Source organism: Meleagris gallopavo, chromosome 5 (assembly GCF_905368555.1).
Source record: "Meleagris gallopavo chromosome 5, MGAL_WU_HG_1.1, whole genome shotgun sequence".
NCBI lineage: Eukaryota > Metazoa > Chordata > Aves > Galliformes > Phasianidae > Meleagris > Meleagris gallopavo.
Window position 1 is genome coordinate 26,759,719 of NC_139408.1, and position 19,298 is coordinate 26,779,016.

The 19,298-nt window shown below is 43.4% G+C and overlaps 1 protein-coding gene and 1 long non-coding RNA gene across 12 annotated transcripts in view; one reads left to right on the forward strand and one right to left on the reverse strand.

Annotated features, from left to right (window-relative positions):
* Positions 1-792: 792 nt before the first annotated feature.
* LOC146544295 (uncharacterized) lies at positions 793-9,992 on the forward strand. The gene is made up of 2 exons (XR_014883532.1): positions 793-5,994; positions 6,076-9,992. It is a non-coding gene; the product is annotated as an uncharacterized LOC146544295 (long non-coding RNA).
* An 865-nt stretch (positions 9,993-10,857) lies between these two features.
* PCNX1 (pecanex 1) overlaps positions 10,858-19,298 on the reverse strand; it is an 82,318-nt gene continuing 73,877 nt past the window's right edge. For all 11 annotated transcript variants that reach the window (XM_085224914.1, XM_085224915.1, XM_085224913.1 and 8 more), the window contains 4 exons: positions 17,791-18,044; positions 16,275-16,711; positions 14,716-14,856; positions 10,858-11,736 (listed from right to left, as the gene is read on the reverse strand). In XM_085224914.1, the coding sequence (XP_085081040.1) occupies positions 11,596-11,736; positions 14,716-14,856; positions 16,275-16,711; positions 17,791-18,044 (973 nt within the window). In that variant the 3' untranslated portion in view covers positions 10,858-11,595. The remainder of the gene's footprint in view (positions 11,737-14,715; positions 14,857-16,274; positions 16,712-17,790; positions 18,045-19,298) is intronic.

Genomic DNA, 19,298 nt, shown 5'->3' on the forward strand with positions numbered 1-19,298 from the left:
ACATCTGTGCTACTACCGGTGACTGAAACATTTCCCCCTCTCCATGCATTTCACCCGTCCCCTGCCAGCTCTCACCACAAATATTTACACATGGCAGTTTGTAAGCGAGGAAGGCACCTCAAGTCATATCTTCAGTGTGCTTGCATTGCTCATGCACTTGTGAGCTCGCTCCTCTCTGATCTCACGGAAGGCTGGGAGCCCCTTCCTGCAGCCCCTGCTCCACCACCTGGCTAACACGGGCCACTCAGCAGCTCAGATTCATTCATGTCTGAATTCATTCTACATGAAACTTAATAGGAATAACTACTGCAAAACTTATATTTAACGGCCTTCAGAAATAATAAGCCCTCAGAAATAAGATGCTCTAAGTCTGCTACCTAAGGACAGCAGCAACTATTTTGTTACACATAACATATCAGAGCCCTTCCTGAGCAGCCATTAGGAGCTTTTGTACCTGTGCCTGCTTCTAAGTGTGATTTACATGCATTCATTTATGCCACATGCTGCTTCCATAGGAAGACACGTGAGTCAGGACTGGACCCTATGAAGCAAGCTGGTGGAGAGACCAGCATCACCCAAGTGTGTGCCCCACAGGAGCGTCTGGGGATCCTCTCACATTGACAAGGATCCTCGTTACAGAGGTCTGTGCCACATCAGGGTGGCACCTTTCACTGGCAATGGGCCCGAGCCACTTCTGGGATACAATGGGGAAACAAACCTTCCAGTTATCTCCTTGCCTAATTGCTCTCTATTGCCTTAAGTACAAAGGCTAACAGTTAAAATGGACTTTGGGGTGTTGCCTACAGAGATCTGTAATGGTTTCCTGCTTTTTCTTTCTATTTGCAATCTATTTTGAGTGTTCTACCTTTCCTGGACTGCCCATGAGGAGCTGTGTTGTGCACTTTCATCAGCTGATTCTGGGAAACGTCAGTTATGCCGTTCTCCTCTTAGCAATGCATTTCTTGAAGGATTTAAAAATAGCACAGTATGAAACATTTCCATCTTCTCTCTTCTAGAGGAGAGCTGAGGGGGAGTTAACTCTTTTCTGCTCTGCCGGAGTACAAAGCCTCACGGTGCTCAAGTGCTGCTGGGCTGAGCGAGCTGCAGGTGCCAGCAGAGGCAATGCCAGCAGGGTGCCTGCAGCAACCTCACCATTTCCTCCAGGGCCACCTTCTACCTTTCTGAAGACACCTATGAAGGGCATGCCTGGCAGCCAACTACAGTACCACGGAGGTGCCTGGAGCTGCCTGCTCTGATAAACCCACACCCACCTGATAAACTCGTACCACGTCCACTAGAGACAGTCACAGAGCAGGGGAAGAAAACCTTTTGTTACCCAAGTGGCCGATGCATGCCTTTCACCAGAGAGCTTCTCCTGTCCTTCTGCACTTGCCGTGCAGTTTTCCTCTGGTTTGCGTGGCCCCCTGGGGAGCGCTACTCTGCTAGCCACAGGGCTGTGAAACACTGCTCCAACCACAAAGCGCAGCTTCTCCTTTCAGATGACAATTCACTTTTCCCCGTGCCTAAGGAAAGCCCAGAAGCACTACAACAATGACCGGCTGCATCTGCTCACATAATTACAGCTATGGTGCTGGTGTGGCTCCTCAGGTCTGCTCGCCGCTGGTTGCACAGCACACCCCAGCTCAGTTCCTATGCACTGGGCAAAGTCAAGCAGACAGAAGCACCCCCACTCCAATTCTTAGAGAGGTATCACAAACCCAGCAAGGCTGCGCACTGCCCCTCGCTTGTGCACTGTCTCATCTTGTTCTCTTTCTTTTCTCTCAGAATGTACTGCTTGTGGAGGATAACCCTCACTTTCCCTGCCTGACCATCACTGCTTTAAAGCCCCAAGTAAGTCCCGACAGTCATTAATCACGGAAGACCTATGGTATTTCAGTTGACTCAGAACATTGGCGTTAGAGCTGAGGTTATAACAACTCTGGCAAACCCACTCAATAGTGGTTTCTATTTACTCAGTGGTGATGTCATATCAATCCATCTGGAGCACACTGGTGGAGATGTGAGTTTGTTAGAAGTCTGGGCATCAGAGCCACGGGTAGGCTTTTCTGCTAGGCAGCCAGTCAGGCAGCAAAGCAGAAGGGCAGCTCTTACCTCCTCTCCCACATCCAGCCTCGAAGCCGGCATCTGCAAGGGCCTGGCCTAGGCAGGAGCTCTGCACACCTGCAGCCACCGGCACAGCTTCAGCCTCAGCCCATGCAAAGATAGGTCCTGAGAGCTTAATTTGGTTCCACTTGGAAGTAACACTGGCAAAGCTCTGGTTTTCCACTTGCCTTTCTCCTATCAGAACCAAATAAAAACCCACCCGGCACGAGGAGAAACAGCAGAACATTTTGCAAGAAAGTATTCTCTAGTGAGGAAAATACCAAGTTACTAATATATCCCAGAAGCAATTTATTCTCTGTGAATTTTCAAACAACACGAAGGAAGGATTCCAAAGTTTCTTGGCAGGCAACACTGCAGCAGTACCCTGCATGGAATTTCCTGCAAGCCTGCTTGCTCCTTGGGAAGGCACAGCCTTGCCATCCATCCCTCCGCGGCTGAACCACAAGAGATCAGCAGGGAGCGCCGGGCTCTGCACACCCCAGGCACACACTGGCACCATGGTGGTCTCACCTCCACAACTCCCTTCAGCTCTACACCTGTGGGGAAACCTCGCTGCTAATAGCTGAGAGCCCATCATCCACAGCACTACCCGAGGGCTGTAAAGTGCATTTCACCAAGGGGAAAACAAAAATAATGCTACATCTGCAGTACGAATTTCCTGTGATTTCAATTTCCTGGGCAATTTTGACAAGTGCCTTTTCACATAAGCACTGGAACAAAACCAAGGGTGAAGTCTGTGTACAAACAGCGACTCCCAAGCTCTAAGCATCCCTTGGCAGTCAGACGCATCTCAGTGTTCACCCAGTACAGACAGAACGTCCCAGGGCAGCAGAGTGGCTTTTTCCCCTTGCGTACGCTCATAGGAACAGTTAGCAGTGGGTGTAGATGGAGAGGAGGACCCTGATGTCTCTCACTATCTATGATCTACAGGTTGGTGTGGTTGCAACCCATTCAGCCAATTTTTCCCTCTCTCCATTGGGGAGGTGGCAGTGCACACCGGTGCCAAAGGGCAGAGCGCTGGCAGCTCCCTGCCACGTGCTCACCATCTCTTGCCATTGCGAGCACACCACATGCCATCCCAGAACAAAGGCTGTGGTTCCCAGAAAGAGAAAGGGGCACTGCACCCTGCTGCCCACCCGAGCACTGAGCGTCCAGCGCTCACACACGTGCATTGCCACAAAGGGTCTGGGGGCTGTGAGGGCTGCTCCTGCGGGTGGGAGCTAAGCCTGACCCCATGCATCTCCCGTCAGCTGTTCTCTGCACCAGGGCAGAGGTGATGCAATCAATACGGCCTTCGTTTTTCATCAGGAATGGGCTGATCAGCATTACCAAACCCAACTACAAGCCCTGGTCATCTCAATTAGCCCACCATTCTGCTGCAAAACAAGAAGGCTTGTGACTACAATTCAGAAAGCCTAGCAGAGAGGAGAGTTTCTCCAGAAAGTGTCTATTTATATAATCACTGCGGCGCTCAGATACCATGGAAATAAGTAAAGAATAATATGTTGGGGGAGTCTGTGGCACTGCAGATTCGAGCAGCAGTTGCTACTGCTGCTAAAACTGAGCACCCACTGGTGCTCCTGCCCCCGGGGCTGCCCACGAGCTGCCACGCTTCAGCATCACGCTGCATTTTGCACAGATTTCACCAGAATGCTTCCAGCCCCATTTCCCTTCTCTGGGCTCATGGGCGCCCATTGCTCCCTGCCCTGTGCTCCAGGGACCGCAGCCAGATCACAGCAATCCCTCACTGGGCTCTCATACAGGGATGTTGCTGGACGGGCAATGCCCACTCTCTCTACCTGCTATTTGCTATCCCTTGTTATTCCCTGCTGGAATCTGAAAGCCCTGGATCCAGAAGGGGTCAGTGCGCATCCAGCTCCCTAGTCATTCACTCATCACAAACTGATGACTCGGAAGACCAAAGAGGATTTAAATGGTATGAAGAGCAAGGATCCAATTAGCAGAACAGACCAGGCTGGAATTAGCATTCAAGGATAAAGGCAGAAAAGGAAAACGTGAAGTATCAGGAAGAGAAATTATGTGAAATTATCTCTCCAGAGTGAAGTGGCAGAAGCTCCACTACTTGGTCTATTTAAAATTAAGTTGGACACAGAGAAATGAACACAGGAGCTCTACTTCAGGAGGAAGAGAGCTTGGGTTACTTTCATCTTCAGTCCTTGCAGCTGGCTATAAGCAGGAAGTGCCAAGTGTTTGCCTATAAGTAGGTAACAGAGTTTTGCCAGTCCTACTGCTGTCTCTGGCAATTCCAAAATGTTTTTCCATACAGATCTTAGGAAGAGTACAAAGAGCCACCAGAGCGAAGGCTGCATCTCAACTGTAAGCTCAGTGAGGAGCCAGCCACACACACACATCTATGTATGCTTCGGGGAAAAGTCACAAGGTTACAACAGAAAAAAAAAAAAAAAAAAAAAAAAAAAAAAAAAAAAGTGGGACAAAGCAGAAACACTCATTGACTTCAACATGACCAAGGAAGGACAACTGCTGAGCCTCGGGGTAGGCTCTATAGCATACCTGTACTGCTGTCCTGAGGAACCACAAGCCAAGGGCTGTTGCTGTGCTCTCTGCTGGGCTTTCAGGGCTGAAGGAGGAGAAATATGTTTGTCACATTTATTGGTGTTCTTCTGACTTCTCATTAATCTCATTACTTCTCCCAGCAAAGCTCCTGCTTCCTTAAGCAGCTGCCTGCACCTCATTAAGGAGTAAGCTGTTCATCTCGAGTCACATGTGCCAGCCTTTCTTTCCTTTTCTCAGGAAAGGTGATTTTAAGCTAGAGCACCTGCCACATGAGGCTGGAAAGGAATTCAGCCCAGCTGCTATCTATCTTCATGGCCCTTTGAGTTTCACCTTTACATTCAGACTCTCCTGTAATAACCAGAGGCTTCCTGCAGGCCCAGAAAGGCTTTGGCGGCTCTGCTCACTGTACAGGCTGTGCTAGCAGTGCATAGGCTCTATCCACACCAAGTGCCCCACGTCCCCTAGGGACAGGGACCTTTCCACAATGGGCACGGAGCCTCGGGAGCAGGAGGAGCCAGCAGATTGCTCTGTGTCACCATTCCCCTTCCTGCCTGGAGGGGAACAGCCAAGGCCCTGAGTGAGAACATGGGCACCAACAACCAGGCATCATATATGAGAACTGATAGTGAAGCATGGTTTGTTCTGTGGCTGCATGTTTGGTATAGTCCATACAGGCTATACAGCTATAGTCATGGGGCATAATCATTGCACCTGGAACAGAATTTCAGCCCCTCCAGACTTTTACAAATTTCTCATAAAAGTATTTTTCAGAGGCATTTCTCACTAGGCCGTGGAGGTGGGAGCGGGACGTGGCACTGAGATGTAGCATATGGAGAAGGACAAAGGATTGAGATATAGGACATGGAGACGGGACACGGGTAGGACATGAGATGTGGGACTGGGCACAGGATGTGGAAGTGAGACATGGTGATGGGGACATGGAAGAAGGATATAGGACATGAAGCTGAGCCATGGGGGCTCCCACGTGAGGGGCTGAGAGCCACGCAGGGCAGGCAGCCTGGCTTTGTTTATCTGCTTACATAAAGCCACGCACTTTGGCTCCCATTGGGAAGAAACTTTGGCGTGAGAGCCGGTGCAGCGTGCCGGGCTGTGAGAGGCAGCTGTACGGTCCCTCCTGCTGCCCGCTGGCACAGCTGCACTGAGGGCAGCGAGGAGCTCAGGCAGGCTGCCCTTGAGCTGCAGAACGGCGGCGGCCAGGCCCAGCAGAGCTCTGAGGGATGTCAGCTGCGCACCCCGTCGCTCCAGCACCGCGCTTACTGAAACAGGGGAAAGCGAGGCCCGAGCTCAGAGCACAGCCCAGCTTGCAGCGGGCAGGTAAGATAAAGCGGGATATCGGAACTTTGTTCTTAGTTTCCAGGACGAGCGCATCTGAGGAACGCACGTCTGGCTCTTAAGCTCAGGGCCGTTGCTGGAAAGGGGCCGAGCTGCGACAGCGGAGCGCTCCGTTACCGCTCCCCTCGCTGCTGCCTGAAGACGGACGCGACGTTTCCCCACTGCGTTCATCTCCACGCGTCCCTCCCCAGCCCACGGGATCGCCGCCCGTCACGGAGCCGCTCCCCCTCCGGAGGCGGCCCCGGCACTTTGCACACGTGGCGTGGCACGGAGCGCTGCTACAGCCCCGGCGAGGGCGGGCGAAGAGCACCCGTGCGCGACGGCACGAACACCGAAGCGGCACCCCTGGACAAAGGCGGCGGTCGCCGAGCGGCCCCGCGGAACGGCTGAGGAACGGGACGGCGGCGCGGCCCGAGGCAGCGCCCGCACGGCCCCGGCGGGACGAGGCCGCCCTCTGGCGGCTGCTCTGCCGCACGGCGCTCCGCCCGCTGGTGGAGGACGTGGGGAAGCGCCGCTAAAGCACACCGGGCTTAAGAGGTTCCGGGGAAGCACGAATAGAAAAGCGCCGAGCGTAAGGACGGGGATAACAGCGTGGCAGGATATGAAAAAAGAGACGGGAAAGCATAGGGAACGCAGAAGCCGTACCTAAGAAGGCGTAAAAACGGGAGTGGTGCCGCAGAAAAGGAATACCCGAAAACGATTCTCCTCACAACGCCTACAGCGCCATAAGAGCACGGTGGAAGAGACGCCCGCAGCACAGGGGGCCCCCAAGGAACCTGCGAGTCACACCTGGGGCGACCGTAACAGTGCAATAAATGACAACACGTGAAAAAAGTTTTTTATTTCTCAGTGTTTCTCCACTGTCAATACTGTCCTTTTGCTGCACCAGGTTGCAAAAAAACTCTCTGCCTTTTCCATTTTCAACAGCTACAATATTTACAGGCCGTTTCCAGTAACACACGCAGACACATACACACTCACAGACACGCAGGTACGTATATCCCTATGCCTGGCAAGGTAGCTGGTTGCTGGTAGAGGCAATATATATTGTCATTGTCCATTACACGCCCTCCTCCTCCCATGCACCTCTTCTCTCTCTCCATTCAGCAGCTCGAGGCCAAGCTTTTTCAGGGGGTACTTCTTACATGAAGATTCCCAGCTACTCATTGCCATTGTCCAGGGTCGTGGGCTGGGGTTCTCTATTCAAACTGTACACAGCAGAAGTCAAAAACTGCTCCTATTCGGGTGCTTGTGAACTGTGAGTGATGTACGTGCACTCCTGAACTCTTTTGGAGCAGCCATCTTAATCACCTTCTGGGAAATAGGTATATCATGCTGGGGTGAACAAGCCACATGCTTCACTTTCCACCAAGGTGTTATGGACCCACATTTTTACTAAGGCACCAGTAATGACCAGTTTAGTTTCTGAAAGCGTCCAGCCTCAGTAAATGTACTGCTTTAGGTTATCAAAGACTAAGCCAGACAACAAAAGATAGATGCCTATATAATAGGTATAAAATTCCTTAATAAAAATAAGTGCATAAAACCTGTGGTGGTATAACCCCAAATCCAATATAGGTAGAATAATATCTGAATAATATTAATTGTAAGAAACGCAATCTATCCTGCTCCATTTTGTGAATGGAGAGTCCTGTAACTGAGAAAGATCGTCCAAGCAGTGTTCTTCTATCTACACTCCTAGGTTGAGTGGTGCTATTTGTATCATCAGAGAAGAACTCTGAAGTTGGATCTGATTATAGGATGTCCCCTTCTCCCCCTCACCCTGTGCTAAACAAAGCTCTATGGCCACTTGTCAGACAGCCAAAGGCACAGAGCTGTGCCGTGAGTTTCCATCTCGTTGCTCACCAGTCACCTAGGCCGATCAGAAAAGCTGTTCTACTCCTGTCAGGGTTATGAGGGTGATGGGAAGGAAGGGGGGGAGGATGAACTACATAGCAGGTGGGAAAACTGAGGTCAACACTCAGGAACACGTCATGCGTTCCAGCAAATTGGCTCCAGGAACCAACCTCGATGGAACCTAAAACAAAAACCAAATCTTGGCCCTTGTTCTCCTGCCAACTCTGAAACAATTTCAGAAATGCAGTATCACAAGAGAGAGCCCCTGAGAATTCATCACAATTATTGTACAGAGTAAGTGGCACAATTACAGATATCATTGGTGTCACGTACCTTTTTTGTTTCTTTTTAATTCAGACCATTTTCAAAAGACTTCACAGGCTGGAAAAAATGCATAAAGACTTAAAATTAAACATCAGCCTGTTCACTGATGGACACAATCCAATCGGGGGAGGTTTTAAGCACTTCTCAGACATTAAATATTTGTCATGGGAAGCAATAAATATGTATGTATTTATGTATGTATGTATACATAGATACCACCTTCAAAGAAAAGAGAAACAAAAAATAGCTTTTGGATAAATGCACATCTAGAAACAGGACTTAACTGGAGTCTTCTTATGGCAACAGAACATCACACAATGAAAAGTGGCCAGAGTTCATGCACTCATCTATAGGTTCTCATGACAGCTTTGAAGAAACAATCCTGTTCTATGCTGAACTCAATCTGGACTGACAGGAAATGCTGGACAACCTGGAAAGTCATCACCCTTTTTACACCTGTAAGAGGGGAAAAATACTACATCAAGATGGAAATCACAGAGAGTAGAACAACAAGAACAAAAAGTTTCCATCCCGTGGACAGATGTATCCTGTGGGGAGTTAGAACAAATGTTTTGTCGCACTCACAGCGGAACCAAGATACAGTCACGTATCAACCTTTAGCAGTTGGAATGCAGGAAAACTGAAGGAAAAGATACTAATTTTCCAAAGCCTTATGGAAGAATAAAATCACAAGAAGGTGACTTCTGTTGAGCAGACCTCAACCGTATGGGAGTGCTCTGTCAATGGTTGCACAGCAGGCATTTGCTGAGTATCTCTAAAGAAGCTATCAACCTGCAATCCAGCCACATTAAGATCCATCTCCTGCAGGCAAGACACTGAAAGTCTCAAGATTAAAAAAAAAAAAGAAATCCATCAACTCTCTTTATCCCTTAGGAAAAAGCCTTTCTTTTTCCCCCATCTGCTGTTTGCTAATTTAACTCCAGTAACATAGTCACTAGAATTTTTATGTTAACAAGTCATTAATTCCTTTCACATTTATCAGCAGCAGTGGATGCTGCTGTTATCTTGCATTGAAGACAACGGTATAGATTGTTCAGAGTCAAGGTTAACTTCCTGAAAGTTGCCTCAATTGATTTAAAAGCAAAAACACCACAACAACAACAAAAAAAAACCCGGGTATATTTCTCTTTTCAGTCATTTGTTTACCTTAAGGCTCTAGTATAGGGAAAAAAACACCAAACAACTTTCTAGAACAAAGATCCAATTTGGGCCTATTTCTTCCTAAAGAATCTTGATGAAGCAATATTCTTAGTCATACAGGAAACCCTGTAATCCACCTATGGGGAAAGACAGAATAAAACCCTAACCAAAACATCTTCAATCTAAAATATACAAATTTCTTCATTCCTGACAGCAAAATTACCAGACTACTGACCAAGGTTCGTGTGCTGCACTACACCTCCTGATACACAGCAGATGAATTTAACTATACTACAGTGTGCACATATGATGAGCTACGTGGAACAGCAAGACTGTGTCAACGGTGGCAGATCCAGAACTGTGCATTTCTACCAAGATCAACTGCACGTGCATACAGCCACTAGTAATATGCATCTGTAGAATGCACAGTACTTGGAGCACAATTTGCATAGTGTATGATGTAAGCAAGGCCCCAGTGTAATTCACTGGGGAATTTTAACAATTACCTAGCTACCAGGCACAGAATTGCCCTTTTGTAGCTAGCAAGCATACAGTGACTTGAATCAGAACACCAAGAATTTTTAAGTAGACATTTCTTGCCTTTTTTTTTTTTTTTTTTTTTTTTTTTTTTTTTTTTACCTCCCTCATCCCATCTCTTCACTCTTACACTAGGTACATAATGCACAGGGTTTCTCTGAGAAATAACTGCAACCACCTCTGTGGTACATCGGAAGTCTTCCGACTACATTATCTAGAAAGAAGCGGAGGTGACTGGGAAGAAGATGGCTGCTCCCAAAAGCTAGGACTGTGTGCAGATGCTGCACAGAATCCTACATAATTACAGATCAGAAACAGGAAACAATCGCAATAGGTACTTTTTTTTTTTCTTATGGATTAAGAGGAGTCATAGGAACTGCAAGTCAAAAGCAAACCAGTTTCCCTCTCACACTCCCACGATAGTTCTGAGTTACTTGTTTCCCTGAATACACACATTTAAAAAAATACAATAAAACCTAGGATATGTAACACATGAATAATTCAACTTCACAGTTATAAATACTCAAATTACACTTACATAGAATGTATAATCACAGAAAATAAAATTCAAGTCATAGAAAAGAATGAAGACTAAAGGGAAAGAAAAGGCAAGGTGGCAGAAGAAGTGATACAAGTTTAGGGCTGTGCCTTCTATAAAAGCCTTTTAAAAGTTTTTTGTTTTTTTTTTTAATTTATTTTTTATTATTTCTTTAATTGGATAGAATAAAAAAAAACCTTCAAGTATCTCCCCTACAGAACTCAACTATCTGCCAGAGAAGAGCCAATGAAACAACATAGTCAGTTCTGGGCAAAAGAAGCAAGGTAGCTTAAGCTAGCTAAGGGAAGACAGCTGAAAGATAGTGTACTCGGGTCCACTTTTAAAGCTGGGTGTGTTGTATAGATTTGAGGTACCACTGCCACAATAGACTCTGATGTAGTACAGGGATACTCAGGTACATGTCTAGGTATTTCTTATTTTTACCATTTATTGTGAAGAGGATGCAGCAAATGCACTTGTACGAAATACAGAACATAGAACCAAACCCATGGCACAGCCCTTACCATCAACATGTATATGGAGAGGGAGGGGATTAATCCCAAAGGCAATTTAAATAATGGTATTTTATATACTTATATTTATATATATAAATAAATGTTCTCAGCAATCTCAGGGTTGTTTTTAGTGCATTGCTGTAAAAAATTAGTGCAGTTCTCATTAATGTTTTAGCTCATAAGGAATAAGAATCTATACATCTGTTCAGTCTCTTCTTGCCACTCCTGAAACCTTCACACTGTTTCACCAAACTGAATGTTTGTAGTCAATTTCTTTAAAATAAGGTGGATGAATTCCACACACTCGGTGACAAGACATGGCAATTTTTGGCAAAAACAATTAGAAAAATATGAGGTGCTCTGATCTTAGAACTGAAACGTTTGTTGATTTAAAGCATTACACAATGCATAAACAAAATTTATAAACAAAAAGATATGTCTCAACAAATCTATCCTTCATGCAAATGTTTCTTCAGCAGCTAACAACTTAAAAATTTCTTACATTTGTTTATTTGGGGAAAAGGACTTAGACAAAGCTGTGTTTCAAGTCCTCTCCTACAACTGGACCAAAGTTTTATGTCCTGGAGCTGCTGCTTCTGGACCCTTCTCTTTTCTGAATCGTTGAGAAGGGGAAGTTTAAGTCTCAGAGATTTACACTTCAGCCCCGAGTTCAAGGACTCCAGTTTCAACAACAGCAACATATTTATCTTCAATTTGAACCAGCAGGATGGTCTTATCTATGTGGGACCGACTACTTGGATCTCTGCTGCAAGGCACCCAGCGGTGAATCACCTGGGAAAAATAAAAATAAAAATCAAGAAAACATGAGTTTCATAGAAACACCTGTCATTTCAAAGTTGTAGCTGATTATTCAGGGCCCTTGCAAGGCAAAGGGAGTAATAACACAAGGGTTACACTGACTCAGCTGCTCATTTTCCAATGTTCACATGCCCTCTGATTAGCTATTTGTCTCAGTCTTGCTGGAGATCTGCAGCTTACCAGAGGGCACTCAGCACTGGATTTGGATTTTAACACAACTTGAGCCAAATCAGAGCTGAATAGACCATGCAAAGTAAATAACAATTGGAAAAAATCGTACACATGCAGATTAGAAGTATTGTGGCTTCAAAATTATTATTTCAAAATATTCTTAAAGTATCCCATCATTTGCAGCACACAACAGCACAGAATAAAGTTTATCGGGAGCTAGGCATAAAACTTGTAAAAATATCTTAGAGATGACATAAAATAATTTTTGTTACAAAGAGAAATGCTTTTGTGCTGAGCGAGAGTAGGAATATACCACCCTTAGACACAAAGCATTTCTCAGTCAAGTCCAAATACTACAACCTTGCTGTCCAATATGAAACTAGTGCCTTTGATATAGTCAAAGGCGGCCTGTTACTCCAAAGGCCTGAATATCAATCCTTTGGGTTGTCTTGTGCATGTCAGTGTTGGGGAAAAAAAACAAAATCAAAAGCTCTCTAGCACATACAAACATAATTCAGAATACACCTTAACCTTAAACTCCTGGCAAAAAAAAAAAAAAGAGCTCCAATCTAAAGAAGATGGCTAAATTTCATTTCCCTGAAGAACCCCTAGAATGTTTTTGTGTAGTGAATATACTAGCAAAGCTTAGCAAAATAAAAAGCAAAGTTTGGAAAAGTGCTTTTTCAACTTAACAGAGAAATTTTTAATAACTGAGAATCAGTTATTAAAACAGTACTCACAAACTAGATGCTTCTCCTTTACAGTCACCCTCAGATGAGTATTAACTAAGGGTCTTAGAGCTGTGAGGATCAACACAACCTACCCTACTCCTCACAACACATTTAGATACTTTTACAGTTTAAGAAACCAGATACAAAATACCTATTTTTATTATGATGACTCAAAACCTGTCATAATTAAATTCCCGAATCCCATATCCCTATGCAAAACAAAACAAACAAAACCAAACAAAACCAAAAAACCCCATAACAAAAACACGAGGAACAATGTGCTTCTTATCCATTTTCTCTTCGTTCTTGTCTTAAACCATTCTGTCCCGCTTCCTCTTTTGCTTTCTTCTGCTTTTGATTATTGCTTCTTTTCCCTTTTTAATGCAGTAGTGAAGTCTATATGCCACTCATAATACGGCCATAATTGTTACGTAGGTACCAGAGTACATGTTTTTCTGATGCTGAATTTCATACAGGGATGCTGATAGAACAATGCTTTGGCAGGTAGACTGCTTGATGAGCAGCACCCCAGTAGGTAAGAATCAGTTCTGTGTGTCTGCAGAAGGTGCAGGATTAAAGAGGGAAGACTGTCCTAAGAAGTAATGGATTTACTGATGATGTATGCTTATAACAAGCAGCAGAAACTATGTCATTCAAGTTAAATCCATTCCTCACAATCAGACACAAGAAGAAAGGGAGAAAGCACCAGATCGTCCAAGGTTAAAAGATGTTCTAAAACCCTGCCAGTATACTGCACCAGTAATAGACAAGAAACATTCACTCACTCTCAATCTTTCTGTTAACAGCCACTGTACATCAGCATGCTGCAACTTGCAAGACAAACTGCAGAACCACAGAAGTAAAAAACTGTCCCGTATTGAACAAAAGGATTCACGATTCCAGAATACATTTCAGTTTGTCCTTTTACATTCATCATCTTTATGACATTATTTATCTGCAATAGCTCATAAGGAAATCCCAAAAAACATACTGCCTAATCCCAGCTTAATTATGAATATTTACAACAGCATTCTCCTACAGGTTACATACAAATTAGTTCTACAAGTTAGCCCTTAGGGTGGTCAACTGTGATAGTGTTATTTGTGAAAGGAACTTGTTTTCAGGGCCCTTCCTTCACATACACATAACAATATACTCCAAGTCTACCTTAATTACAGTTAATGTAACGGCCCTGTACCCACTATTTGAATGACATCCCCAGCTGAAATAAGCAGACTATCAAAAGATGATTCATATTAAGTGTCAAAACAGACACATTCAAAGTGAAAATACAGTGGCATCAGTAAACCAATGCAGGTACAAAGTCAGCAGTTCTTACCTTGTACTATTTACCACTGGAAGAATACTCACTGCATAATTTTTAGACAAGAAGATCTATAAACAGTATGGCTTGGGTAAAAAACTAGAAGAATTTACAATGGGAAATGTTTTCCAACTAATCAGTGTATTTTTATTTTCATATGCAGATATAACATCCCTAGGGAAAAGTGAGACTGAGTTTCAAGTCATATGCTTTTGCAAGTTTTAGTTATAGCGTATTTCCTTCATAAAGGAAACATCAATTAAGTACTTATTACAAAACAAAGACAAAAATAATTTGGCTCAAGTTTCAGAGTAATTTAAAAACCAAATACTCTTAACCATTCAATTAAAGACTGGTTGGCAAACTGACCTTCAGTATTTTCTAAGGGACTGACAGTTTAAGGAAAGGAAAATGAAGGCTGGATGAGTAAGCAGAATGCCTGAGGTAACAGTTCATGACAAGAGCTGGAAGAAGGCAAGGAAGGAGAAGTGGCTGACAACATTTGAATTATCTTGTATCTTTTCAATACAGTTGCAGAAATATACTTCTGCTTCAAATTAGGATTCTAGAACTGCTCTTCCAGCAACACTGACTTAGAAGACAGCTGCTGATCCGACTTAGTACTAGCATATCATTAGCCTTGACACCCAGACAGGCTGCCTCGTCAAGACACTTTTTTTCTTTTAAATTAATTAGCTTGTCAACTTCTAAACAAAAAAAACTTACATGGCCTTCCATGCCTTCCTGAGGACTCCAGTCTTTCCAGCTGTTTCTTCCAGCTTTTAGCCGTATCACCTCATCTGGCCACTGCAGCTCTTTCCTTTTTGACACGTTGATCCCTTCCAGTACTTGACTGGGATCCATTAACTATAAGTAGGAATTGAGTTTTGACTGTTAGTTCAGCCAAAATTTAAAAGACAGGGATTAAATGTAACCTTTTGCATACTTCCACAGAATTGACTTGACCACACAGAAATCGATATCTGATTTCAGTGCTGCAAGCTCAAGCTCCAAAAATACTTGAGCAGCAGAAATAATGGAAATTGGGCTGTAGTTTCAGACACAGCTGACAATCTACTGGTTCACTGCTGCCTGCCTCCCTTCCCCAGCACTTCCTTCAGTTACGCTGGTCCACAGAAGAGTCTGAGCCAGCTCAAAATACACAAAATAGCAGCACATGGTCCAGCAGCAGGGAAGAGTTTAGCGACAACAAACTTTTAGGACTAGCTCATCACTTCTAGAAAATTAAGCCTTAAGAAACATGGGCTTAGAGAATTCACTAGTAGGTTAAAAAGCTATTTTCCTACTAGCATGGTTTGTTGAGACCCACCCAGTGTTTTGAAGTTAACTGGCCTTTCTATAGGAGCAGCAGGAGAAAACTCCTGAAAACTTCTTCCAATTTAAGGATAGAGAGAACTGCATAACATTCAATATCCCATGGCATACAGCAACCTTGTCTGTGCCTTCTTCACATAAAGGAAGGAAACAGTTTCATAGGAGTTCCCTTGTCTGTAAACAAAAGCTACTAAGCAGAAAACTGCAAAATTAGTTAACTTTGTCTACATTAAGTAACTTAGTTAACTATTATTAAAGATGCAATTTATTCATTTTAGAATGAAAAGAGGTGATGTCAGCAATGAAGTCAAGTTTGTTATGATCTGACCTATTAAATACTTTTGGTCTTTCCCAGTAAAACACCGCCAAGAACATGTATGTGCAGCTACTGAAAGCTACAAAAGCAAGAATATTTCTGGATTTTTCACAAAACTCCCAAGGCTGCCAATAATTAACTTACTTAACAGAATACTGTTTGCTGTTCAGTAAGCCAGCCTTACAGCAATAACCAAAGAACACATACACATGTAAAATGAAAGCAACAGCATTTTTAACATCTATTTTAGAGGACAATCTACTTGGGAGAAAAGAAGAACATTAGTTGCTTTCAGTCCTGCAGGTGAAGCTCTTTAGCTTTATGCATCATCATGAATAAAACCAGACTAAGCATGGAGAAAAACTGAGTTCAGCTGACATTCTCAAGCCTGTACTACAGGAAAATAAAGTAAGTAATATAAACAGAGACGTCTAAACATACAGCAAGAGTGCTTGTCCAGAAAAACATTTCCTTACATTAGTTCTCCACTTGTAACTGCACAACTATTGCATACAGAGGCATATCAGACTGTGCATGTACTTAAAAGTCATGATTTCAGCAACACACAAAATAACTCTAACAACAGCACATGACTAAGGAAGTTTAAGTTAACTTTTTCTTCTGGACTATTCACCTGGATTCTGTAAATAACGTCATCCTTTTTGGCTTGCATTTGATTTGCAGGGCTTGCATTACCAGCTGACTGAGTTTCAGCTGCATTACTCCCTCCTTCTGTCCCTAGAAAGCCCACAAAGGCATGCTGTTTACAGGCTGGGATGCTTTGGCTGGAGCTGCTGGAAGAGGGCAGACCATGCTGCATGCTGACTCCAGACTGGCCAGTAGGTTCCATTTGGTTCACCATAGATAGGCGGGACTGGATGGAGGACGGGAGGTTACGAAGGGATATCTGACTGGTGGAAGAGCGCCGACAAGGCACAAAGCCCGTTGTGGATGTGCGAAGAGATGAATGACGACTGCCGTAGCAATAAGATGAATGGCTAGCTACTGAGGCACGGGCAGGGGAATGTCTGACAAGGCTCGACTGCACAGAGTGAGAGCTGTGACTGGTGCCTAAAAATAAAAGATACAGAATCAGAAGAGTTTGATAAAGCCTCCCATACACGTTAGATTTATGACATACAACCATTTTAGCAATTAAATACAACATTAATGGGTCTAATCAACAGCATTTAAATCAATGGAACTGTAGGATTAGGTATCTTGCACTTAACGTTGCAGAGCATGCGAGTGCATTTCACTCATTTTATCACGGAACCTCATTTTCTGTTCTATTCCCAATCCCTGTGAGATAAATCACTTGAAAAATGCTTCAGCCCTGCTCTCACCACGTTAACAGTTTGCTTCTTAATATTAATAAAGACAGTACAGGAGATAGAGATGTCAGTGTTTCAAAAATGCAAATATTCTTTCTTAATATGCTTCAATGGATGCTCAAAGACTCAGACTGGATCAGAAAACGTTAGAGCATATTTTTTAAGCATTAAGAAAATTTTAATGTAAAAAAAAATACCAGTTTATGAATATTATTTAGTGTCGTTCCTAAATGAAGAACTTGTATAAACCTCTTCAGAGCTGCAGAGGTACTCATGCTATGTAAAGAAAAAACCCAATGTGTACAGCTATGTGCACATTTATATTCTTTGAGCAAAGGAAGTATTTACAAAGCTTTTTTGTTTGTTTTACTGCCTATTGCCTCACTAGATTCAGATCAGCACAGATTCTGTTAGGATTTAGCTAAAATACAATTGAGCTAGATGATCCACTCCAGTATATAAATAAGAAAAATGCAAATACATTAAAAACCAGCAAGCTTAACGTTAACAGTCAGTAAGACAGAAGACATAAGATGAATCAATCTGTAGAGATTTTGCTGCAAAGTCACGTAGCCCGTTTTGCAAAAATAACTAAACTTCAACAGGATAAGTATCTGTTTGGAAACTTTCCATTGGACAAAACAGCACTGTGGTGTGAGAGGAACCCAAGCAGGTGTCAATAAGACAGTCAAGGTTTGTACATCTGTCTGTTTTGTCTTTCCTGTTAGCATAGGCCAGATCCAAAGAGCGGAGAGATCAGTTCTGGCTACAGGATTGTACTTGTGAAAAATTGTTATAACTGTATATTAACATTACCCAGAGTGGATGGATGAGTTGGTGGATGAGCTGCAGGAAGAGCAGTGGGATGAGCCCCGGGATGAGGTGCCACAGGAGGGTGCTGTACTGCTCCAGGTCCCTGCCCTGTAGGTGCATTGACTCCTCCTTGCGACACACTGCTCTGCGATTCATTGATAGTGGCATTGTTACTTGTGCAAGAAGCCCCACCTCCAGCATCAGAATCTTCAATATTTCCACCACTGTTACAGCCAGCTCCACAACCTTTCCTTAGTCTGAAAACACAATGCAATTAACATTAAGTCACATCATCTGAACGTAAGGAATCTCAGAAACACCACACACAGCACAGTCTGTAAAATCAGTTTTGTGGGTTTTTTAAATCAGATTTTTTTAGACAATGCTATTTTCTCAGAACAGGCTTTGCAAGTATGAATGTCGCTTTCTAGGAGATTGTAATTTTCTTCAGGAGAGCCACTCAAATAACAGCTATGATAAAACAAGAGCTGAGATAAAAAAGCCCTTGGAAGGGAGAAGGAAAAAAGTAACCTCTGAATCAATAGTTCTAAATACGAAATGCTAGAAGAATATCTTGTTATTTTGCGACAGTTTAGTAAATTTATGCTCCTTAATATACTAGTCGTACGCAGTCTCATACAGCAAACTTATTTAGATGAGCAGTAGTTTTTTTTTTAATTTGGTTTCTTATTACTTTCAAGTAACATAATTATAATTTTCAAGTATGTGATGCAATTATTTGAATCATAAATACTTCTGCAAATTTTGAACATTCAGATGGCAATTGACATTTTCCAGCATATATAATCATACAAGATTTTCACCATATCGTTTGCACTGGTAAACCTCAGACAGACACGTAACACAGCATGTTCCTTCTTCCTTTCAATTCCTACTTTTTTTTTTTTTTTTTTTTTTTTTCTTTTGGTCCCACTGAAAATACACCAAGAAATCTTTTTTTTTTTTTCCTTTGCCCCCTGGGATCCAGAACAGCTTGGATCCAAATACAGTCTTGTGTTATATTTTCACTTGTTGCTCTACCCACATGTCAGACAAGCACATGGTGACAGAAGACATATGCCACAGACTACAGTAAATGCAGCACATGTGGAATATGTTCTGTTCAGATGTGCTGTAGATGTCTATTTGTACACATGACCATAGAAAAGCAAGAGGACAGTTCCAACTATGGGACCAGCTCCTGAAACTGGTAAGAACATGTTTCTGAATGCCATGCAAAGTTGTCATGGTTGCTTTTATAGCCACAGTCATAAGGAGCCAGAAGCAAAGTAAAAGTTCTCATGGTCTACAAAGTACAGCACAGCAATACTTTGTACTAGGTTACTTGAAGGTTATATGCAGAGTGGATTACACTAACATCACTAGTTGCACATTCTAGCTCTAACATACATGATGAACATATATATATTATACATTATAGCTTTGAACAATAAGTTTGAGTTGCTGTGCACGAGCACACCAACATTAATATTTACACCTGCACGCTGCAC